Source organism: Dendronephthya gigantea, unplaced genomic scaffold, assembly GCF_004324835.1.
Source record: "Dendronephthya gigantea isolate DGI-Jeju-01 unplaced genomic scaffold, DenGig_1.0 000123F, whole genome shotgun sequence".
Classification (NCBI taxonomy): domain Eukaryota; kingdom Metazoa; phylum Cnidaria; class Anthozoa; order Malacalcyonacea; family Nephtheidae; genus Dendronephthya; species Dendronephthya gigantea.
Genome location: NW_021163133.1, coordinates 112,458 through 137,834, shown reverse-complemented (window position 1 = coordinate 137,834; position 25,377 = coordinate 112,458). Strand labels below are relative to the sequence as shown.

The 25,377-nt window shown below is 35.8% G+C and overlaps 4 protein-coding genes across 5 annotated transcripts; all 4 read right to left on the bottom strand.

Moving 5' to 3' along the window:
• Positions 1 to 1,237: 1,237 nt before the first annotated feature.
• On the bottom strand, positions 1,238 to 4,927 carry LOC114535738. Its single transcript, XM_028557046.1, has 2 exons — positions 4,873 to 4,927; positions 1,238 to 2,048 (listed from the first exon to the last, which is right to left on the bottom strand). The coding sequence occupies exons 1-2, from the start codon at positions 4,925 to 4,927 to the stop codon at positions 1,339 to 1,341; spliced, it is 765 nt and encodes a 254-aa protein (XP_028412847.1). The 3' UTR covers positions 1,238 to 1,338.
• A 5,008-nt stretch (positions 4,928 to 9,935) lies between these two features.
• LOC114535758 lies at positions 9,936 to 11,125 on the bottom strand. Its single transcript, XM_028557067.1, has 2 exons — positions 10,940 to 11,125; positions 9,936 to 10,724 (listed from the first exon to the last, which is right to left on the bottom strand). Exons 1-2 carry the CDS (start codon positions 11,043 to 11,045, stop codon positions 10,015 to 10,017), a joined length of 816 nt encoding a protein of 271 aa, XP_028412868.1. The 5' UTR covers positions 11,046 to 11,125; the 3' UTR covers positions 9,936 to 10,014.
• A 3,626-nt stretch (positions 11,126 to 14,751) lies between these two features.
• Positions 14,752 to 16,419, bottom strand: LOC114535759. Its single transcript, XM_028557068.1, has 2 exons — positions 16,144 to 16,419; positions 14,752 to 16,032 (listed from the first exon to the last, which is right to left on the bottom strand). Exon 2 carries the CDS (start codon positions 15,569 to 15,571, stop codon positions 14,771 to 14,773), a length of 801 nt encoding a protein of 266 aa, XP_028412869.1. The 5' UTR covers positions 15,572 to 16,032; positions 16,144 to 16,419; the 3' UTR covers positions 14,752 to 14,770.
• A 714-nt stretch (positions 16,420 to 17,133) lies between these two features.
• LOC114535757 lies at positions 17,134 to 23,748 on the bottom strand. Of its 2 annotated transcripts, none has more exons than XM_028557065.1 (2): positions 23,597 to 23,748; positions 17,134 to 21,118 (listed from the first exon to the last, which is right to left on the bottom strand). In XM_028557065.1, exon 2 carries the CDS (start codon positions 21,108 to 21,110, stop codon positions 17,586 to 17,588), a length of 3,525 nt encoding a protein of 1,174 aa, XP_028412866.1. In that variant the 5' UTR covers positions 21,111 to 21,118; positions 23,597 to 23,748; the 3' UTR covers positions 17,134 to 17,585. The 2 variants fall into 2 exon arrangements, with proteins under 2 accessions (XP_028412866.1, XP_028412867.1); XM_028557066.1 differs by lacking the exon at positions 23,597 to 23,748 and adding an exon at positions 21,540 to 21,616.
• Between the last annotated feature and the right edge of the window lie 1,629 nt (positions 23,749 to 25,377).

The following is a 25,377-nucleotide window of genomic DNA, read 5'->3' as shown; positions in this document are numbered from 1 at the left end:
TGTTATTGTTTATGATGATTTTTTACTTTCAGGACAGAGTCCGTTGCTCAGAACCCAGGGAATGTCATTTCTGGGGTTCAAATTCCGGTCACACTGCTCTTTTTTAATAAAAACTGGGCTTTTCCCAATAACTTTTCAAGTCGTAAGATTGGAAATTATTCTTGAAGATATAAAATAAGGCGTTTCGTGACTATAAACAGTAAAGAATCATTCTTTTATTGCAACAGATGCAAGTTCTATACTGTTTTCATTGCTGTGAATGAAATGGCTTGCATAAAGTTTTGTATAAAAAGTCCTGCGTGAATTATGCTTGAATGGAAGAATACCATAGTATTTCAATTTAATGGTGAGAACAATCCTATGTACAGCTCTTTTCGTTAAGAAACGGTCAATAGTTTTTTATAAGTGAACACCCGCAAACAAAGAAACTTCGCTGAAATTCGTGTGATATTTGTCAACATTCATGAAAAGAATAAATTGAATATTCCTTCTTTCCCTCGATAGAGTCAAGATTTTCTAAAGAAATTTCCTTAGAAGTGAAAACGCTGCATGCTCCGGCCTGTAGATCATACTGAGTAACAGAAACCGATCAGGAAATATGGAAGTTTTGCGTTGCGCGCGCATCAGTGATAAGAATGGAAAGAGATAGTTCACGTTATAGCTGCGTATATGTACACCAACCCTTGTCTCCGTTTCCCACCTGCTGCTATACATACATGTAACATATCATCAGGAATCCGGGGACATATTCAAGTGTGAAACTATAAAGTATTCCGTACATTCTAACAACTGTATAATTATTCAAAAAGCTCACTCACACTCACTGAGTGTGATATAGAGGTTTTTTCATAACTGATCAATGAGAAATTTCATTCTTACTCAATGGAAAGATTTAAGGTAAAACACTTAAAATCAAGCCCTTATTTGACTGAAAGTACCATCAAAGTATCTTCCACTCGATATGTTTGAGTGTTAGTGTGGTTTTAGAATACGGGCAAGCTGGCGTAAGTCTCATGTGCTGGAAAAATCAAATCAAATCTCATTCGTAATGCCATAATTCATTTACTTCTATCAAATAGAAGAGTCACAGAGTCAAAATTTTTGGCTCTAGGTGATTTCTAGGCCATTGCATTTCATTTTGTGACACTACGGAAATATATTAGCCGCATCAAAAGAGAACCAGGGACTAGACAAGGAAGGGAATATCAAAAAATATATATCTGACTAGGCGATTTGAATCATACTTATATGAAATTGTTCTCCAGGTTTTTATTGAAACCATGACCAAAATTTGGCGTCAACTTATACATAAGAAGACAGGAGAACTATCTCTAAAAACTAAACGATCGGTGCAGTTTCGTTTTTATAGCCAAAATCGTAGTCGACTGGATCCTCACCACAAGCAGAGCGGAAGAAATTTAACTCGTTGATTATGCCTTCGTTAAAAATTTTCTGGGAAGCATCTTTGTCTCCTTCAGTGAAAAACTTGTTAGCGAATGTCTGGGCACTGGAAGAACCGTCGCCTAGATTATCATCCACCCATGACCGGTAAACATTCGTTTTCTCGACTTGATTATCAATTTGCCCAGCAACCCAGGGCCATAACATGTCACAGGGTAGGATACCGATAGCGAGGTTCTTGGGTTGGGTTTGAGCAAGTTTCATTTGAAAGGCTACGTATGTTCCGACTGCTGGGCCCATGAAGATGCTCGACGTGCTAAAAAGGTTCCATTCAGAAACGAAATAACTGGAGTAACTTGTGAAGCTTTCGGATCTTCCACGATAAAATAACGCGAAATCGGGAGGTTGTTCGCCTTGCATATTTTCAGCGGCGGTGTCAAAAGCCTTCACTGCGTCAAATACGAAAGCTGCGTCCTGCACCATGTATCCGCCATACTGCTCCGGTTCCAGAGTATTGTTAATAATACCCCGGAAGAACTTCGTTTCAAGCACAGCATTGCGTACGTTAACGCTAAATGAATCTTCAAATAAGGATTGTGCGAATGTCAATCCAGTTTCAGAATCTTTCAAGCGATGTCCTTGAATAGCTAGCAAAGAAAATGGCAATATTCACTTAATCATGATTTCAAGTAATTTTAGTGACATCATGCAGGTTTTGGTGTCTTAAGACTAATTTCTCTATTAAAAACATATTGGTATGTAAGTTTAAAAAGGGTGCACAAATTCGCATTCCCCGTGGGACGTTGCCTTCGGGGATTCTTCCATAAAACATTCGCGCCCATGGAAGTCCACCCGGCCCTCACCTTTTTCAAATCGTCAAATGTGATTCCATATTATATCTGCTGCACTCAGCCCGTTTTCTTGGAAATAATTCGAAAAGCATCAAACTTTTCTTTTAATGGACTGTATAATTATATAGCGGTGCATGTATGCATTAAGGCGACAAGTTATTTTATTTCACTCGTACTAAATTCGTTTTTAAATTAGATGTACACATGTATAAAATAGTGGGTTCAAATCTTGCTTGTTAGGCCAGACACACTGGATGATGCTGCCCGTGGCGCGTGGCATTTTCTCGAAAACACCTGGACAAGCCAAGACGTCTTCAGCTAAATTTTGATTAGAACGCTTGCTTTCTTTATGTAAACATAGTTCAAAGTATTAAAACATGTTAACTCGAAAAACATGGGCGTGAAACGGGAAATCATCTAAACACGCTTGCTTGGTGCTGTGTAAATGTGTACCGTGTAGATGCTGTTCGCTGTACTAAGAAACTGTTTGCTGTACAAAGCGGTTCCCTTCATTTCACAAATTGCTTAATTTCGTGCGCAGTGAGCTTTTAGGAAAAAAGGTGTGTTTTTCAAAGTTATGAAATAACATTGACCTCATCTAGCTGGCTTGGCCCGAGTGCAGTTTCTGGGCATTAATGCTCCGCTGTGTTTTCCTTAAGCGCAGTGCGGAAAATGTTAGGACAGCGCATTACATTTTCGACAGACACTGCACTCAGACAGACGTTATATACTATTATAGTATTAAAAGACATTTGTCAAGCAAATTTATATAATTAGACAATACAAGAAGTGTTTATATTGAAATTAATTATTGGACTTATAATTTAAATTATATATATATATATATATATATATATATATATATATATATATATATATATATATATATATATATATATATATATATATATATATATATATATATATCAGTTCAGTATCAAAGGCATAGTATATATATATATATTAATATATATATATATATATATATATATATATATATATATATATATATATCATTTCAGTATCAAAGGCATAGTATAAGTGTTAGCAATCATTTATAAGTAAACAAACGTTGGATAATTTCTGCATAGAGCTGATAAAAGAGTCTTAGTGATTCAAATATTTCAATCTACCTTTCAATTTACTTTTATCTTTGAGATCGGGACAAATCAACTCAGCTCAGCTTCAGTTTTGGCTGTTCTTTTCTTATTCAACTCAACTCCGCTGTCGTTTATTACCATTTGTGCGTTCAAGCTTGCGGTGTGCGGTTTTAAAGAGTCGGATGGATGGCTCAAAACATCTGTTTAGCATTTCAAATCATTTATCACGCCCCCTGTCATGTTTGGACAATGGAATTGACATGTTTTTGAGCTTAACACTTTGTTACGAACTTTGCTGATATCTAAAAAAGTTTTCTAAGTTAATTTGCATATGATTATGAAATTTTTAACTGTGCGTAAAGGTGTGTAAAGTTTGCTGATACCGACTGTAAGACCTTTCTAGGGTAAATAAAAACGTGCCGTTTGGACTGCCAAAACATGTCAGTTTCACCGTGCATGAAAATGGGCGTACATGAAAATGGGCGTAGCAAAACGTACGCTTTGAGGCGGTAAACGTACGCTTTGAAACATCAAACGTATAGGTTTTTTAACCGCTTACGCGCAAGCTTGAACGCAAACGGTAATATTTATAGTCATTGCCGACGTGCAGGAATTTCAGCAAGAATTAGATCTCTTTTTGCTGTTTAAGTAGTTCCTTTATTTAACCAAATCACAGTAGGTGCTTACGTTCACATCACCAAACGTGAAAGCAGTAGAGACTCACTCAAAGAAGAAGAATTTTGAAGCCTCGATTACAACGCATTTTTTTCAAGATTGTCTTCAAACGCATCATTGACTTCTTCCCTGCGTCTTTTTTTTCGAAATAGCAGCAATTTCTGCCTCCACCGAGGACAACCGGCGCTTTACTAGAGTTGTTCAGGGCGGATTTTTACCGCAAGTTGATGTTGAATATTCTAAACGAGAAAGATAAATTAAAACAGGATATTCATATCTTTCTGATTGTACGGTCTACTGGGAGAATAATTTTCGTCATAGAAATGCTTACGAAGCGATCGAATCAGACGTTTTCACCCCCAATTTTTAAAAAGGTGATAAAAATTATAGTTAATAGTTACATTTTCATTCTAAATGAGGACCAAATTAATTACCGTTGTCTCACAACACACAGTTCCAATATCGCACACAGTTCCATAAAGTCTTAATGTGGCAGAACTAATCGTGATATGGCAGACAATTATTACATATACTGTAAAAGTTTTCATTCGTGCGCAGGAAAGAATATTTTCTTAGAATCTTCTCATGCACCACTAAGAGCAATTTTTACTTCACTTGCTGTGCACTTATAAACAGTACTGGAGGAGTTAGTGTTGAAATACAGTTTGAACAGCAATTTAGTTTGATAAGGAATCTCCGTAGTCATATAATTATATACGTAATCAATACAATATAGGTGCAAATTTCATCCTTATCAATAAACAAGCACAGCTGCTGAATTTAGGAGTATTTAATTATTTTAGTTCAAAAAGTAAGATCAAATCAATCGACAAAAGCTTTCTTACTTTTTCCAAAGCCTGCCTTTTTTCCAAAATCTCTTGAAAAGTTTCCTCTTATCATAACTTAATTTGCATCCGAACCTTAACAATATAACCATCATTAAATGCGTATCTCATGCAGTGAACAACATCGTCATTTCAACCGATCATTTTATACACAAAATAACATTAATCCGTAAAAATTATTTCATTTGCAGTTTTGTTTATGATTGCCATAGTAAATTGTCACCAATTTTTAAATGATATAGTCTGCTTGACGTCTTAATACCATTTCATTGCAAATCGAAGTAGAAGTTTCCACCACCAAATCTTAATAAAGTGCATGCTGATACAGCTAATGGTTACATTTTAGTTCGAAAAGAAGACCAAAATTGTCTAAAAATATAGCGAGCGCCCACAGTTCCAATTTCAAATGGAAATTCACTTAAATTGCTCAGCGAGTCAAGACAGTTCCAATAATGATACGTTGTCGTGTGAGAGTTTTGTGCGTTTTGATACAGAAATAACACAAACCAATCTAAAATGAATAAAATCGCAACACGTACATATACAATGTGTATACTTGTTTAAAAAATCTGGTATACCTATAAAAAAGAACAGCTGCTAAATTTCTGAGTATTTAATTATCCCGTGTATACTGCCCTTGAACGTTATTGTCAATCATGTTGTATCCGAGAAAGTGGTCGTTTTGAAAAGATTTATCATATGAATGACTAGTTTTATTCACAATTAATTTTCCTGTTGAGATTATAATAGCTGCATTTTAGTTCAAAAAGTAAGATCAAATCAATCGACAAAAGCTTTCTTACTATTTCCAAAGCCTGACTGTTTTCCAAAATCTCATGAAAAGTTTCCTCTTATCATAACTTAATTTGCATCAGAACCTTAACAATATTACCATTATTAAATGCGTATCTCATGCAGTGAACAATATCGTTATTTCAACCGATCATTCTATACGCAAAATAACATTAATCCATATAAATGATTTCATTTGCAGTTTTGTTTATGATTGCCGTAGTAAATTGTCAGCCATTTTGAAATGATGTGGTCTGCTTGACGTCTTAATACCATTTCATTCTTCATCGAAGTAGAAGTTTCCACCACCAAATATTAACAAGTGCATGCTGATACAGCTATATGGTTACATTCTATTCGAAAAGAAGACCAAAGTTGTCTAAAAATATTGCGAGCACCCAGTTCCAATTTCACATGAAAATTCACTTAACTTGTGGGGCAAATCAAGACAGTTCCAATACTGACACGTTTTCGTGTGAGAGTTTTGTGCGTTTTGATACCGAAATAACAAAAACCGATCTAAAATGATTAAAGTCGCCTCACACAATGTGTATACTTGTTTTAAAAATTTGGTATACCTATAGGCCAGCATGCACAGTTGCTAAATTTCTGAGTATTTATTTATTCCGTGTATACTGCCCTTGTACGTTGTTGTCAACGTTGTATCCGGCGAAAGTGGTCGTTTTGAAAAGATTTATCATATGAATGAATAGTTTTATTCACAAATAATTTTCATGTTGAGATTATAATAGCTGCATTTTAGTTCAAAAAGTAAGATCAAATCAATCGACAAAAACTTTCTCACTTTTTCAAAAGCCTGACTGTTTTCCAAAATCTCATGAAAAGTTTCCTCCTATATTATCATAACTTAATTTGCATCAGAACCTTAACAATATAACCATCATAAATGCGTATCTCATGCAGTGAACAATATCGTCATTTCAACCGATCATTCTATACGGAAAATAACATTAATCCGTATAAATGATTTCATTTGCAGTTTTGTTTATGATTGCCATAATAAATTGTCAGCTATTTGAAATGATGTGGTCTGCTTGACGTCTTAAAACCATTTCATTGTAAATCGCAGTAGAAGTTCCCACCACCAAATTTTAACAAAGTGCATGCTGATACAGCTAATGCGGGTTACATTTTAGTTCGAAAAGAAGACCAAAGTTGTCTAAAAATATAGCGAGCACCCACAGTTCCAATTTAACATGAAAATTCACTTAACTTGGTCTGCGAATCAAGACAGTTCCAATACTGACACGTTGTCGTGTGAGAGTTTTGTGCGCTTTGATACAGAAGTAAGACAAACCGATCTAAAATGAATAAAATCGCCACACGTACATATACAATGTGTATACTTGTTTTTTTTTAAAATCTGGTATACCTATAAACGAGCACAGCTGCTAAATTTCTGAGTATTTAATTATCCCGTGTATACTGCCCTTGTACGTTGTTGTCAATCATGTTGTATCCGAGAAAGTGGTCGTTTTGAAGAGATTTATCATATGAATGAATAGTTTTATTCACAATTAATTTTCATGTTTAGATTATAATAGTTGCATTTTAGTTAAAAAAGTAAGATCAAATCAATCGACAAAAGCTTTTTTACTTTCTCCAAAGCCTGACTGTCCTCTAAAATCTCATGAAAAGTTTCCTCTTATCATAACTTAATTTGCATCAGAACCTTAACAATATAACCATCATTAAAATTAATGCGTATCTCATGCAGTGAACAATGTCGTCATTTCAACCGATCATTCTATACACAAAATAACATTAATCCGTATAAATTATTTCATTTGCAGCTTTGTTTATGGTTGCCATAGTAAATTGTCAGCTATTTTGAAATAATGTGGTCTGCTTGACGTCTTAAAACCATTTCATTGTAAATCGCAGTAGAAGTTTCCACCACCAAATCTTAACAAAGTGCATGCTGATACAGCTAATGGTTACTTAAAAAAGAAGACCAATTTGTGGAAAAACATACCGATCCAAAATGATTAATGTCGCCTCACACAATGTGTACTTGTTTTGAAAATCTTCTAAATCGATAAACGAGCATAGCTGCTGAATTTATGAGTATTTAATTATTCGGTCTACTGCCCTTGTTGTTTTCAATCATGTTGTATCCGAGAAAGTGGTCGTTTTGAAAAGATTTATCATATGAATGAATAGTTTAATTCACGATTAATTTTCATGTTGAGATTATAATAGCTGCATTTTAGTTCAAAAAGTAAGATCAAATCAATCGACAAAAACTTTCTCACTTTTTCAAAAGCCTAACTGTTTTACAAAATCTCGTGAAAAGTTTCCTCTTATCATAACTTAATTTGCATCAGGACCTTAACAATATAACCATCATTAAATGCGTATCTCATGCAGTGAACAATATCGTTATTTCAAGCGATCATTCTATACACAAAATAACATTAATCCGTATAAATGATTTCATTTGCAGTTTTGTTTATGATTGCCGTAGTAAATTGTCAGCCATTTTGAAATGATGTGGTCTGCTTTACGTCTTAATACCATTTCATTGTTCATCGAAGTAGAAGTTTCCACCACCAAATCTTAACAAAGAGCATGCTGATACAGCTAATGGTTACATTTTAGTTCAAAAAGAAAACCAAAGTTGTCTAAAATTATAGCGAGCACCGACAGTTCCAATTTAACATGAAAATTAACTTAACTTTCTGTGCGAATCAAGACAGTTCCAATAAGGACACGTTGTCGTGTGAGAGTTTTGTGCGTTTTGATACAGAAATAACACAATCCGATCTAAAATGAATAAAATCGTCACACGTACATATACAACGTGTATACTTGTTTTAAAAATCTGGTATACCTATAAACGAGCACATTTGCTAAATTTCTGAGTATTTAATTATCCCGTGTATACTGCCCTTGTACGTTGTTGTCAATCATGTTGTACACGAGAAAGTAGTCGTTTTGAAATGATTTATCATATGAATGAATAGTTTTATTCACAATGAATTTTCATGTTGAGATTATAATAGCTGCATTTTAGTTCAAAAAGTAAGATCAAATCAATCGACAAAAGCTTTCTCACTTTTTCAAAAGCCTGAATGTTTTCAAAAATCTAATGAAAAGTCTTCTCCTATATTATCATAATTTAATTTGCATCAGAACCTTAACAATATAACCATCATTAAATGCGTATCTCATGCATGTGAACAATATCGTCATTTCAACCGATCATTCTATTAATAACATTAATCCGTATAAATGATTTCATTTGCAATTTTGTTTTATGATTGCCGTAGTAAATTGTCAGCCATTTTGAAATGATGTGGTCTGCTTTACGTCTTAATACCATTTCATTTTTCATCGAAGTAGAAGTTTCCACCACCAAATCTTAACAAAGTGCATGCTGATATAGCTAATGCTTACATTTTAGTTAAAAAAGAAGACCAAATTTGTTTAAAAATATAGCGAGCACCCACAGTTCCAATTTTACATGAAAATTCATTTAACTTGCTGTGCGAATCAAGACAGTTCCAATACTGACACGTTGTCGTGTGAGAGTTTTGTGCGTTTTGATACAGAAATAACACAAACCGATCTAAAATTATTAAAGTCGCCTCACATAATGTGTATACTTGTTTTAAAAATTTGCTATACCTATAGGGCAGCACATTTGCTAAATTTCTGAGTATTTAAGTATTCTGTGTATACTGCCCTTGTACGTTGTTGTCAATCATGTTGTATCCGAGAAAGTGGTCGTTTTGAAAAGATTTATCATATGAATGAATAGTTTTATTCACAATTAATTTTCATGTTAAGATTATAATATATAGCTGCATTTTAGGTCAAAAAGTAATATCATGTCAAATCAATCGACAAAAGCTCTCTTACTTTCTCCAAAGCCTGAATGTTTTCTAAAATCTCATGAAAAGTTTCCTCTTATCATAACTTAATTTGCATCAGAACCTTAACAATATAACCATCATTAAACAATCATTTCTAAATAAGTGCCTTTTAATGACTTTTAATACCTTAGCTATATCTTACTATTATAATGTTTATATTATGTAAATAATTTATCTGAAATATAATGTCAATAATTTAGCTAAGCCTTATGCAATGTAAAGTCCCACGTTTGTTGTAATGCAACATTCTAATTTTAATAAAGACTTATATATACATACATCAAAAGAGGCCCAGGGACTATACTAAGAAGGCAATATCAAGAAATATATATCTCACTAGGCGATTTGAATCATACTTATATGAAATTTTTTTTCAGATTTTTATTGAAATCATGACCATAATGTGGCGTGAACTTATACATAAGAAGACAGGAGAACTATCTCTAAAAAACTAAACGATCGGTGCAGTTTCGTTTTTATTGCCAAAATCGTAGTCGACGGGATCCTCACCACAAGCAGAGCGGAAGAAATTTAACTCGTTGATTATGCCTTCGTTAAAAATTATCTGGGAAGCATCTTTGTCTCCTTCACTGAAAAACTTGTTAGCGAATGTCTGGGCACCGGAATAACCATTATCTAGATTATCATCAACCCATGATCGGTAAACATTCTTCTCCGGGACTTGAGGATCAATTTGCGCAGCAACCCAGGGCCATAACATTTCACAGGGTAGGATACCGATAGCGAGGTTCTTGGGTTGGGTTTGGGCAAGTTTCATTTGATAGGCTACGTATGTTCCGACTGCTGGGCCCATTAAGATGCTCGACGCGCTAAAAAGCTTCCATTTAGAAACGAAATAACTGGCATAACTTGTAAAGCACTCGGATCTTCCATGATAAAACAGCGCGAAATCGGGAGGGTATTCGCCTCGCATATTTTCAGCGGCGGTGTCAAAAGCCTTCACTGCGTCAAATACGAAAGCTGCGTCCTGCACCATGTATCCGCCATACTGCTCCGGTTCCAGAGTATTTTGAATAATACCCTGGAAGAACTTTGTTTCAAGCACAGCATTGCGTACGTTAACGCTAAAGGGATCTTCAAATAAGGATTGTGCGAATGTCAATCCAGTGTTAGAATCTTTTAAGCGATGTCCTTGAATAGCTAGCAAAGAAAGTGGCAATATTCACTTAATCATTATTTCAGGTAATTTTAGTGACATCATGCAGGTTTTGGTGTCTTAAGACTAATTTCTCTATTGAAACATATTGGTATGTAAGTTTAAAAAGGGGGCACAAATTCGCATTTCCCATGGGACGTTGTCTTCGGGGACTCATCCATAAAACATTCGCGCCGATGGAAGTCCACTCGGCCCTCACCTTTTTTATTCAAGAATTCATTTTGAAAACATTGCGGTGCGTAACAAAAAATGTTGGTCAGTGACACAACCATTGTCAGGAGTAGAATTGCCTGTGATGACGTCATCGTAATCAACTAAAATGTTTAAAATTCAAATTTAAATTTTAAGATATGTTGCATATATTCTCAAATAATTCTCGCATCCTGTAGTGCGGATGTTTAGTTTCCGGTCACCTCTTAGAGAATATATTGTAAAGTTACATTGAGTTTCTCGTGACGAAAGGAAATATGATGCCATAGATAATAAGGCATGGATGATAAGACTCGTTCACCTCTTATGAACTCGTCTATTGTGGAGTTTTCTCAACTGCTCTCGGTTACGTTTTACAAATATATAAATTCAGCAATAACCATTCAGCTGTGGTGATATTTCCTTTTCTTTAGCTAGATGGTATAATTAGTCTGAAGTACAAGTAGTCTATTGATTGTTCACTGATGTTTTTGTAAGGCATTTTTATTCTTTAGCTAACAATCTGTCTTTGGCAAATCACTTTTCAGTCAAAGCTAATTAAATTTTCGAGCTTGGTAATATACAAAACTTTAAACACTAGATATGTAACATAATTATGTGCATGCGTAACTACAGATTTGTATCAAGGCTGTTGTGTCGACAGATTCAAGTCGGTTCAAAAAGATTCTCAAAATATGTATATCGCTGTATAAGGAAGCTATAAAGACATGACGTGTTCATTCTTAATTAAACGGCTCAGCTTGATGTGCTTATGCAATTCAAACGATAGGTAATGAGATGATACACCTCATTAAGCCTCATCATCGTCTCATTATCCATTGTTTCAATTGCATTCGACGCGACCAAAATGCGATGTTTAACCTACTGTAGGCATAACATTCCAATAATGAAACTAAACACTGAATGCTACCTATAATATTACCATCGGCCGTCGTTCAAATATATTATCTCTTAGTTGATTCAAGGCTTTCGATTTTGCGATGTTCAAAAACGTTTGGTACTTGACAGTAGCATTTCAATGCTGCACAGGAATCATGTTTTAAAAATAGTTACATCGCATTCCTCCTTGCGTCTTATGATTATTCGAGCGTGCATTCATTATTCAAGCGTTTTAAAACAGGAGTTATTTGCCGTAGCGAATAATAAGTTTATTGCTTGCGTGTATTATTCTTAGTCTATTTGTAGTTTGTAGATAACGTTATAGCTATATATGGTAGCGCACGCGTAGAGCAATGGAGGGAAACTCTTTTGTAAACTGGCCTATCTATAGATTTGAGTACAGGGAAACTTTGTTACGTTTGGGAAAACGTGCTCTCCTGATTTATTCCTAGCGGAATGAGAAAGTTCAAGGCTATTCGCACTTTGCTACAGTTAAGTAATATTCCCCTCACGTGCATGGAGCATGTTTCACGTGCACAGTCAGCATACCTATATAAAGAGATCCGAAAGGTTCAAGGTCATTCTATATTTGTTTTCGTCGAAGCAAATTCGGAAGTTTTCACCCGACCCTCCCTCCCTTTCTCTAGGTTGTGAGCTACGATAATTTCTATGTAATTATGATGGTGTGGGCGTTTTTTATTACCCCACCTTTTCTGTACTGTACTAAAATACGAACATTGTAACAATTAGCTATAATTTGTTACTTTTGGTTGAATTAAATCGGCATGTGCTCCGGCACATTGCCATTATTTTATCCAAAAAGTGTCATTGTTTATTGCAGTTGCATGCCTTTAATTTGCCCAGAAAACAGAGCTCACCAGTCTCGGAAACCGCCGGCACTTCCTATAGGGTTCGTAGTTGAAACGGAAGCGATAAAAACATTCTTTTAGAAGGCTTTCAACGATTTTCATTTTCATATTCCATATTTTTTTCAAATCGTCAGGTGTGATTCCATATTATATCTGCTGCACTCAGCCCGTTTTCTTGGAAATAATTCGGAAAGGATTAAACTTTTCTTTTAATGGACTGTATATAGCGGTGCATGTATGAATTTGAGGGACAAGTTATTTCAGTGATCTCACTCGTACTAAATTCGTGTTTAAATTAAATCTGTACATGTATAAAATAGTGGGTTAAAATCTTGCTTGTTAAGCCAGACAAACTGGATGATGCTGCACGTGGCGCGTGGCATTTTCTGAAAACACCTGGACAAGCCAAGACGTCTTCAGCTAAATTTTTATTAGAACGCGTGCTTTCTTTATGTAAACAGAGTTCAACGTATTAAAACGTCTTAACTCGAAAAACATGGGCGTGTAACGGGAGATCATCTAAACACGCTTGCTTGGTGCTGTGTAAATGTGTACCGTGTAGATGCTGTTCGCTGTACTAAGAAACTGTTCGCTGTACAAAGCGGTTCCCTTCATTTGACAAATTGCTTCGTGCGCAGTGAGCTTTTAGGAAAAAAGGCGTGTTTTTTAAAGTAATGAATTAACATTGACCTCACCTGGCTTGCCCCTGAAAAAGCCAAGTGCAGTTTGTGGGCATTAATGTTCGGTGTGGAAAATGTTAGAACTGCGCATTAAAAGTGTTTATATTGGAATTAATCAATGGAATTAATCATTGGAATTAATCATTTTTTGCATATTAGGTTCGCCCAATATGCAGACCAGGAAATAACCAGCGACATGTCTTTTATGGACACAAACGTACACATGCTTTGAAGTACCAGTCATGTTTGGTTCCTAGTGGTTTCATAGTATAAATATGGTAGGACCTATGGGTTAGTATGTTCAGTTAACTATAGAAACCATTGGAATGTACACTGGCGGTCAAAAAGAACTGCTCAAATGTTGCTATTATCGTATGTAACAGGAATCGTGACAATCAATCTTTTATTGTACACTAGCGGTCAAAAAGAACTGTTTAGATACAAATTCATACAGAAGAAGCGAATATAGGAGAGAGCTTCAAAGGATTTTTGGACAATTCTCTTATTCCAAACAATATTTCAATAATGTAATGCAACCTGCCACACTTCCAAGATATAGTCAAACAATGGTTGCAGGAAGAGGGAGTGACAGGAATGGATTGGCCTGCACAATCAAAAGGTCTTAACCCTATTGAACATCTGTGGGACAATGTGAAAGCGATAGTGCAAGAAAGGAATTAATTCATAAAGCGTCCCCTGATTTATGCGTAGCTGTAAAGACTGTCCATAGGATGAATTTCTTTTGACCGTTAAGATTACCACCTTAACAGAAAGCATTCCACGCCGGTGTAAGACCATCATCAATTATAAGGCCGAAGGAGGGTCAACAAAATATTAATATTTCATATAGCTTAGCATGTAATCTAGTCTATATTTACTCTTATATATTGTTAGAGGGACAGTTACGTTCATTTGAGAGCATTTTAACTTGTTTTGAGCAGTTCTTTTTGACCGCCAGTGTATAAGCATCTCATTTCAACTAATTAACATATTCACTACTCTACATTTGCCTTTTTATAGAGGAAAAAGACATGATGCAAGAATATTTGTTGAATCAGGACTTTACCAATAGTTGCAAGCATACTCTTTTGATGCCACTAGCAAGCCGTTATGTATGTGTGGAGATGCATACCCTGTCACACAGCATGTGCAAGGATCTTTTAAAGGGGCACACTTGACCATGGAACAACAAGCTTTAAACATATCCACGAGCAAAGTGCAAATTGCTGTGGAGTGGCACTTTGGTAGGATTAACTTGATTAACTGACACAAAGGATTAACTGTGTATGAACAACAAATTAACAATGTAATTTTAATTATGCTTGTGTTAAAACAATGTAACAAGCATTTGCAAAATATTTACTTTTTTGAACCACTACCATTTTGAATCTCTCAAAACTCATAAAAAATGTAGCTGTATCTGTGAGTTTTGGACTTGCATCTGTGTTGGCATTTTCTGCTGTTGTTCATAAAAACCTTGTTTTTGATTCTCAACCTGAATCCGCATGAATTATTTTTGCGATTCACTCGCTTTTCTCTCTGTTGTACAAGAAGCATAGATTCCTGCTGTTGCTGCTGGTCCACAACATGATTAAACATTTTGTGTCTTTCGTTTTCTACTTCAATACGCTTGTCCTCCAAAGCTATTCGCTTTACTTCCAATTCATTTTCAGCTTTCCTTCCTTCTTCTATGATCTCTTTGAGTACCGTGCTCTCTCTCTTCATCTGTTTGGGATGTTCTTTCATTCTTTCCATTGCCTGTGTCCTTATATCTGTGATTATAAGTTTTTCTTCATTTTCTATCTTTTGCTTTTCGTTAGCTTGTGTTGCCAGCTCTGCAGTTGCATCAGTAGATTTTTCAAAGGTATCATACAAAAGTTGATCAAGCTCATCATACTCAGCATCAATTCCTGAAGCAGCCAATTCCTGTTTATCCTTCTTCACAAACTCATCCATTAATTTTTCATGCTGTGTGCGCACACTTCGCTGTCTCACATTAAAAAACCCAGAATGAGGCATTTGATTTAAGGTATTGGCAATTTTGCTCGACACATCACCCCTTTCTTTTAATCCTTTCTTGCAACGGTAAGGTTCATGAGCGAAGACTTCTTTCAAAAGCAGAATGCTGTGATCACGTTTCCATCGAAAAGGTTTTTTGATTGGTGTTGTTCCAGATGCTAGAAAAACCATCATCAGTTACTATCATATAAGCATAGAAATGTTCAAAGGATTATTCAACCAACATAATAACAATTCAACAAATAAACTTCCTATATGAAACTTTCTATGGCAAATCCTGCGTCACAATGACATTTCAAAGCCTTTTTATTTAGTTGTTTTAATGACTTAAATATATATTGTATATCGTATATATCATATACATACAATTTTGTTAAAAGGAATAAATAGATTTTTTCATAATTCTGTAAGAAAACATACCATCTACTGAGTTACTTCAATATCTACTGTGCCCGGGGCTGTGCCTGTGTTTGCATTTGAACTAAATATTAAGCATTAAACGAATATCAAGGTTGTAAAAACATTGTATATCAAACCTTTAAAGGCGCGAGTACTGACTACTTTAGATACTGCGTACAATACTTGTTTACTAGCGGCTGTATTCACTTCAAAAACTTTAATCACAATCCCTAAGTCTAACCAAAAAAAGCAGAAACATTATACAATTAAAAACTAAATAATATTTTTAGAAAACTACAGCAGAAAATGACAATAATACAGTAAATATAATTCAGTACTTCGCCTACCTATCCACTTCCATTTTCAGCCCAAAAACGGCACTCGCAACTTACAGTGTTATCACATTTTGGACGATTGTTACATCTGCGTATGCGCATGACTGAGTATTGGTATCGGTACTCGTAGCGGAAGTCGATCTTAACCTCATATGCCCGACTCAATCGAGACATGTGGAAATCACATCATCGCGGTAAATACTTATCGGCATTGCCAAAAGTTGAAGTCGAGGCTTATGGAGCGTGCATGGTTAGAAGATGAACGATAAAGACATAAAAAACTGTTCTTTTAAGAGCCATCAAATCTATAAAAGAATGTTAATGAAATATCGAGATAAACATATAAAATCACCCAATCATAGCAAACAACAACATTTACAACCCCTCGCACCGATTCGCCCAAAGTCCTTTCACATACACGATATTATTATATGTGTATAGAGATTTATGCACAGCAGAATGATGAAATAAAAATCATATTTCACTGTGCCAATAAATTTCATGCAATTTGATTGGACGTACGATGTTTTTCACGTGTGAAAAAATGCCATACACGGCTTTTGATGGGACGTACGACATTCTTCACACGTGAAAAATTGTCGTATGTCATTTTGGCGGCAATTTGTTTACATTTTCTTTCAAGATGGTGTCGAAATATAGGAGTGAGATTCAAAACATAATTCTCATATTCAAGATATTTTTACATTCAGCACATTCTCAAATCTTTCGGAAAGAATGTCTAACTTCTATTGAACAAAATTACAAAGAAACTGAACGGTAATAAATATGTTTTCATGCATAAAGTTTCGATTTTGTTGCTCGCTGTGTTTTTGTATATTAAAAGCGTGTCGTTATCAAATTGATCTCTATACACATTTAATAAACAAATTACTTCATGGTTGGCTCGTTTGTACGATTTTTATTATGCACTCGTTGCGAAGGATCGCAAACTCACTCGTTCGCTGCGCTCACTCGTTCGTATTGCGATCCTTCACAAAATAGCCATTTATCCCTTCGCTTAGCTCTAAAAAATTGGCTAAATCTTTAGTTGTTCGTGCATTTCCGAAAATAAGCGGTATTTTTTTGCCCAAAAGATCGCAAATATTCACAAACTGATTCAACGGTAATAGCGGATAATAGTTTCCGACGGTTCGCGAATTTTTGAGTCCTCGGAAGATATCGTAGTTACGTCACATTCTTACTATCTATCTATCTATCTATCTTACACAGACGATGACATAAAGGATTTTGCTTAATGAGCAAATCCTTAAAAAATTACAACACATTTCAGGAAGAAGAAATTGAATGAACCGTATGATATCGATGTTTAATATGTGGGCTCCAGGTGAATATAAAAATAAATGTTGAATTCGGTTTTCACCTGATTTTGAGAATTATCAAGAAATTCTAATAAATTTTCATTATCACGCTAAACCTCATACAATAATTATTGATTACTCGCCGCAAATTGAATTTCTTGAAACAAGGAGATCTTTAATGATGCCGATTACCTTTACCAATATAGCAATCTCAGGATGGTTCGGTCCTAATTGCTCGGATTGAATTTTCAGCGCCCGTTGATAATAATCATAAGCTTGATCAAAAGCACCTTTTTGGCTACACGCATATCCTAGGATGGTGTATGACTTGGCCACGTCAGTATTGCTCGGTCCTAATAGCTCTAATTGGATTTTCAGCGCCCGTTCACAATACACTTGAGCCTGATCACAATCACCTTTTCCGATACACACGTTACTCAAGAGGTTGTATGAAATGGCAACGTCAGTATGATTCGGTCCTAATTGTTCCAATTGAATTTTTAGCGCCCGTTGACAATATTCATTTGCCTGATCAAGATCACCTTTTTCGAGATATACATTGCCCAGGTTGTTGTATGAAGTGGCAACGTCAGTATGACTCGGTCCAAATTGTTCCAATTGAATTTTTAGCGCCCGTTGACAATATTCATTAGCCTGATCAAGATCACCTTTTCTGCTACACACATTACTCAGGTTGTTGTATAAAATCGCAACGTTACTATGATACGGTCCTATATGTTCCAATAGAATTTTTAGTGCTCGTTGAAAATATTCATTAGCTTGATCAAGATCACCTTTTCTGCTACACACATCACCTAGGTTGTGGTATGCAGTAGCCACGTCAGCATGGTTCGGTCCTAATTGCTTTAATTGCATTTTCATCGCCTGTTGAAAATATGCATTAGCCTGATCAAGATCACCTTTTCGGGTACACACACGACCAAGGTTGTTGTACGAAGCAGCAACGTCAGTATGATTTGGTCCTAATTGATCAAATCGAATTTTCAGTGCCCTTTGAAAATAATCATTAGCCTGATCAAGATCATCTTTTTTGAAATACACATTGCCCAGGTTGTTGTATGAAGCAGCAACATCAGTATGGTCTGGTCCTAAATGCTCTATTTGAATTTTCAGCGCTCTTTGATAATAATCATCAGCATGGTCCAAGTCACCCTGATCATCACACAACACACCCAGGCTATTGTATGAAGCAGCAACATCTGTATGCTTTGGTCCTAATTGCTTTATTCGAATTCCCAACGCTCGTTGATGATACTCATTAGCATGAAGGAAATCGCCCTTAACATTGCACAACACTCCCAGGTTGTAGTATGAAGTAGCCACTTCAACATGGTTTGGTCCTAATTGATGTAATCGAATTTTCAACGCCCGTTGATAATAATCATTAGCCTGATCAAGATCACCTTTTTCTTTACACACATTAGCCAGGCTGTTGTATGAACCAGCAACTTCAGTGTGGTTCGGCCCCAACTGTTCTAATTCAATTTTCAGCCCCCGTTGACAATAATCATTAGCATGATCTAAATCACCTTTATCAGTACACAACACACCAAGGGCGGCGTATGACTTGGCGACTTCAGCATGATTCGGTCCCAATTGCTCTAATCGAATTTTCAGTGCGCGTTGATAATATACATTAGCCTTATCAAAATCACCTTTATCGCTACACAACACACCAATGTTACTGTATAAAGTTGCTACGTCTGTGTGATTCGGACCAAGGTGATTTAATTGAATTTTTAGTGCCAGTTGAAGAAATTCCATCGACAGTTCATACTGACAAAAGCGATAAAGTGTGCTCCCCAACGATATATACATTTGAGAAATGTCAGCTTTTTCAAAACGTAAGCTTAATAAGTATAATGCTTGATCGGGAAAATGAATGTTGTCAATAATTTCTTTGTGAAATGCTTTCAAATGCGGAATAGATTTGATTTTATCTTCTCTTTCACTAAAGTAACTCATTATTTTGACAACCCTGTAAATGTGAGTTAAATTTTCTTCCTCGCTTGTACTTTTGTTTTCCGTATTATCTTTTTTAGACTCATCAAAAAGACAAAATGTTTTGACGGCTTCATGAACAACACGATGTAGGCGGACATCACCATTGCTACCATCCTGAACAAACAGCGAGGAGAGTTTTATTGCAGTAATGACATCCTCCGCATCTACCTCCTGTTGCTCCTGAATATATTTTACAACAAGATCAAGTGGTAATGGTTCAAAAGATAACAAAGAGAAAAGGTTGAAAGCGTGTTCCAGGATTGTGTTATTTTCTGCACATTTTCTAACCGCTAGCAACACTGCCGTGCTCATTGTGGAGGAATATGCCGCTGAATTCATTTGCCGAAGACGTTCCTCCGTTAACCCCCTTTTACCCTTCTCAAGTTTTCGTAAATAATCTCGCCAAGAAAAATCTGGACAACTATTGGTTACTTCTCTCATATACACGGCTGCCGCGGCCATTGCCAGTGGTTGACGATCCAACTTCTCCGCCATCTCATCTAGTAATGGGCCATTGACTTCGGTACACGATAATAGAACAAGCAGCTGGCGACACTCTTGGTCATTCATTCCATGAATAAGTGATATATGCTTAGTTGAGGTGCTGTCTTGTGGAACAGCATTTGTGTTTTGTGTTGTTAATATAACTTGGCCGTCCTTCCAAACTTCGTCTCCCTTCAAAGGCAGTAGTGGGGATATGAGTTCTAGATTTTCCACATTGTCAACGATGATCCACCACTTTTTCCAATTTTTTATTCTGCAAGATATTTGCGATCTTAAATCTTTTATTTTTTCTTCTTTAGGTTTAGATGAACTTGAAACACTTTGCAATGCGCTCTCGTTACAATTCAGCCGACGACAAAAATCTTTATATGAATGAAGAAGAGAATCTAAATCTTTTCCGTTCAATGTCATTACAAACATTGCTTCGTCTTTCCCATGAACATCTTTGCAAATATCTTCACAAACTTGTCTGGCGAGTTGAGATTTTCCACTGCCTGGATTCCCAGAGATGTACAAATATGTAAGTTTGCCATCGTTATGACTGCGCAACTTTTCAAGGTCTTCTCTTATCTCGTGTATCTTGTCAGAACGGTAAACGACTTCATGGGCTGGTTCAGGGGGAAGAATTGTAAATGACGCAAACAGGTTTTTTATTCGAACGACTTCGTTGATTGACAGTCCCAATGCACCCAATGCATTCTCAACTTTTGTTGTCATGGTTTGAAAGTCTTTATTAGTTAGCGTTTTGTCAGGTATATTATGAGTTATTTCATTTCGCAGTTTTCGAAGAATGTCGATTTCAGTCTTTTCTGTTGTACTAAGACTACAACCGATTGAGTTGGAATAAAGAATTGCATCAAAAAGTACGGTACAATCCCATTCATTTGTATTTCCATTTTGAAATTTGGACTGAAGCATGGTCTTATTTGGTCTTGTTCGTTTTTTCTCCAGATTAAACAACTGACTACCACTGACGTTGGTGTCATCCCATGCTCCAAGAGAAGCCTGGTAACGTTTGTTCCATTCATGAATAAATAAATTCCTCAACTCCTTTCTTACAGCATCAGTGAGAATATATTCCGCTCGAATGTAGTTTTGACTTTCCTCGCTTTCCCACGGTAGACCAGACATTGCTGATCCTAGAAATTAATTTAAACGTTTTAAAGAGCGAATTTGAGAAGTCTTTATGAAAATGTAGCCTTGTTTAAAAAAACGCATAAAGAAACAAAAAAAAATCGAATTTCCAACTAAATAGGACTCAGGTAGTCCATTCTTCATTACTCTTTATTGAGAGAGTTTTGCCATATTTGCTATAACAATATAGATGGATTCTACTGCGAAATATTGATCGCGCAAAATCAAGTACCGAGTGAAAACTTGGAATAGACGATTCCCTTATTAAATATTCGAAGCGCTTTGCATTATAGTTATCGCGGTATCATAAATATTCAAGATGACGGCTTTGAAAGAAATTAATCAAAATATTGTCAATATTCACATCTAGTTGTGTAGCGTTAACTTGAGTTTAATAAACCAGACTTATTTTTCGACGACAGTTACCTTATCGTTATCGATATAAATATGGTTTTGTTCATACTGCTGTCCAATAATGTCGTGCTCTGACTGGGAGACCTTTCCCGAACCGGGCCAGGTGTGTGGTGGCTAACTCCGGCCTGCCCTTCGTGCTGGCATTATCTTCTCTGTCTTTTTATCCCTCAGACGTTCCTGACTATCATCATCATATATACTTGTCATCAGCATGATGAGCTGACCGCAGTATGTAAGGGACTCCAAATACCAAGCATAAACTTAGAAGTTCTTGGATGCCTTAGAGCAGATAATCTTTTCTATATGCCTGACTTATTTGAGACATGTGGGAATCACATCATCGAGGTAATTGCTCATCGGCATTGCGCAAAAGTTGAAGTCGAGGCATATGGAGCGTGCATTGTTAGAAGATGAACGATAAAAACAAAAAACGGCTCTTTTAAGAGCCATCAAATCCATAAAAGATGTGAATGAAATATCGAGATAAACATATAAAATCACCTAATCATAGCAAACAACACTACATTTACAATCGCTAACACCGATTCGCCCAAAGTACCTTTTACAAACACGATATTATGAAATGTGAAACTAACGTGTACATTTGGTGTGACGTCATTGTACGCTAATATACACCACACATGTTCACGTGAAACTATTGTGTATTCCCACATGATGTTCGCGTGGCAACCTACTGTGACGTCAATGGCGGCATCCCTTTCATCCGTATATGGGGGGGGGAATAATCTACCGCCAAAGCCACATTCAAAACAGCTAATCTTGTATTTTAATCATTTGGATTACCTTTCGATGCAATTACATACTATATATACATAATTCAAAATTCCTGTTCCGTAGATTAGCATATTCCTGCAGTAAAGCTAATTTGCATAATAACGGTGCTTATGCGAAATATCAATTTCGTAAAAAGGGCCGAAAGAGTCAATTAATTAATCCGTAGCCTTTTCCCTGTAGGAACACTGGGGCTGATTGCACGAAGGCTGGATAGCGCTACCCACAGAATTGTGATTTTTTCAACCGTTCTAAAAATGCTTGAAAAGCAATAAAATTTCATCTTTGGGACGAAAAATTATTAAAGAGAATCCTCAATTTAAGAATGCTAACATTTTATCAAAGTTATATGCAACAACAGGAGATTTTAAAAGCATGTGAAAAAGCCACTATCCGGTGGATAGTGTTATCCAACTTTCGTACAACCAGGTCATATATAATGTTTTGTTGTTGTTTTTTTGGGCACATGATTGTGTCTGTTTTGTTACAACGTATGAACCTTTTAATAAATGTTTGGAAGGGGTTTTAAACAATATTTGAATTTCGAACGTTTGAATGATGGAAATTAGTCATATGGTGTTTTTGAATATCGTGCTGATTATCGTGTTCAATGTCGTGTTGAATGCGGTGCGCACTTAACAGTGGTATGTGACTCGAAACCAAAATAATCAACACAATATATATCAAATATGAACCTCGATTTTATTTCATGTTCTACCAGGATGGAATTGTTCTATTACCCAATGTGTTCCTTGCAAATGGTCTCAAGATATCATTTTGATGTTTGAATGATTATATATAATCATTATATAGATAACTTAGAAATACCCAGACTCACTCTGCTGTTTTGTCTGATAATTTCAAAATGAAACGAATATCGCACACGGATTTCCCCTTTGTTATTTGTAGAAGTTTTGGTAGGCTGCCGGTTATACTATACAGAAAATGTCGAGTATGATTTCAAGTGTGATTTTACGTTTGATGCCTTCACATTTTGAGGCCGTGTATGCGATAGCTGTCTCTAAATTCTAATCAAATGGTCGACAAACACTATCGCACTATGCTTAACACAACTCCCTCAATTTTGATAAATTTATGGACAGTTTTCCGCCAGGAGGGAGAGAACTCGGATTATAGAAATTATTTCCCATCGCTTAAGTCGTAAAATATATGTATATATATACGATCACTAGGTAAAAGTAAAACGGCAAATTTAGCACAATGAAATTTAACAATTTCATGACCAAAACAATGAACACAATATATCAAATACGAACCTCGAGTCTATTTCATCATAGAAACGATGGAATTGTTCTGTTACCCAAAGTATTTCTATCAACGACACAGTTTTGAATGATTACTCAGAAATCAAGAGCCGATGAGCCAGTCTTCACCGTCTAGTCATTTCAAGACGAAATTAATTCGCATAAGGATTTATCCTTTGATATTTGATATCCTATTTTCAAGTATATTGTAACATTTTAGTGATTTTACGTCAGATTAAACAATCATCATCATCATCTAGGGCCTAGGCCTATTGCGCCAATGAGGCGCACAGGGCCAGTGGAGATTAAACAATGACAGCGTAATATCCTGCAGGATGCTGGATTTCTAAATCGTTATATCGTTTTAGTTCTAGCTTTGGTTCTAGTCATTCAGATAATCGATTTATTGATGTCTTACCATAAGAATTGAAGCCGAATGCACCTCGGTAATTTTATTATTGCATTATTGCAATAGTCTTAAAGGGGGGGGGGGGTGTTCAACGGGTAAATTAAGCTAGCGCACAACGTTATCTCAACGTTATCTAAAGGTTTTATTTAGGTTAAGTCATGACTGGACTTTATTTAAAGATCATAGGTTTCATTATGAGCAACGACCTGAAGTGGAATTGCCACGTAGAATACATTGTTAAAAAAGCTAGTAAGAAGTTGTATTCTTTAAGAATTTGCGAAGAGCTGGGGTCTGATGAGGCAGTCTTGTATGAAAGCATAATTTTTAATAAGTCTGTCTATGAGAAGGATATTAAAAACAATAATAAGCGTAAAAGAACACAACTGCCCAATGGAGTGTATAACCCACCCCAGATTTTGCTAAAGTAATGCGACGAACTGAAATCAAGAAATTAGCAAGCAGTTTGAAATCTGTTCGGGTGAAAGCTATTTAGGACGGTTGCTAGAGTCAAATGATTGTAAGCCGTATGCATTTGAGGTTGCCCACCAGAATCTTCAATACTAAAAGAGACACACTGAATCCTTCACCATGAATCTTAATGACACTGCTATCCGTGATGAAGTTTTAGATCATTTACAGTCCATTTCAATTTAATCATTTAATACTTGCAGTGATGCAGTAAAGGAATTAAAAAATGTTGTAAATATTACACACTCAGAAGTACTCCAAATTGGATCAATCTTTTACAGTGGGAAATGGTTTGAGGAGCGCAATAAGAGACTCACATCATTAAATTTAGGTGCAGTAGTTAAGAGAAGAAAACAATTTTCCCAACCCCGATGCTTAACAAAATTTAAAACCCGTTCAAACAGGCTAAACGTCCTGAACCCTGCCAATGGGGAAAATATAAGGAAGAAAAGGCTATTACAGAATACTTGGCATTGGTGAAGTTAAGTGACAAGTGTCCTTTGTCAAAAAAGGATGCTTGCATAGAGGAAGCATGCAAAGACAAGAACTTTTTCTTGGGCATAAGTAATGGAAAAGTCCAAATGAAAAAGACACACAACTATTTCTATCAAATCCAAGGCAGCATGGCAACACAAGCATGTAAGTTGGTGCAACTTTGTCGTTTTTACCAATAATGATTTACATGTTGAAAGAATTCGTTTTGACAATGTTTTTATTCTCAATATTTTTTATAAGAATTTTGATTGATAGATCCTGAGCAGTTCATACAGATATACAATATTGTACAAACTCTTTTTAGAGTAACTTATGTTAACACAAAGCACAAGAAAGTAAATTACTTGAACTTGCAATATTAGAAGTCAAGGCTCAACTTTAACCGTCTAAGATTGTTTTTCTTTAACGGTCGGGGGCAAAA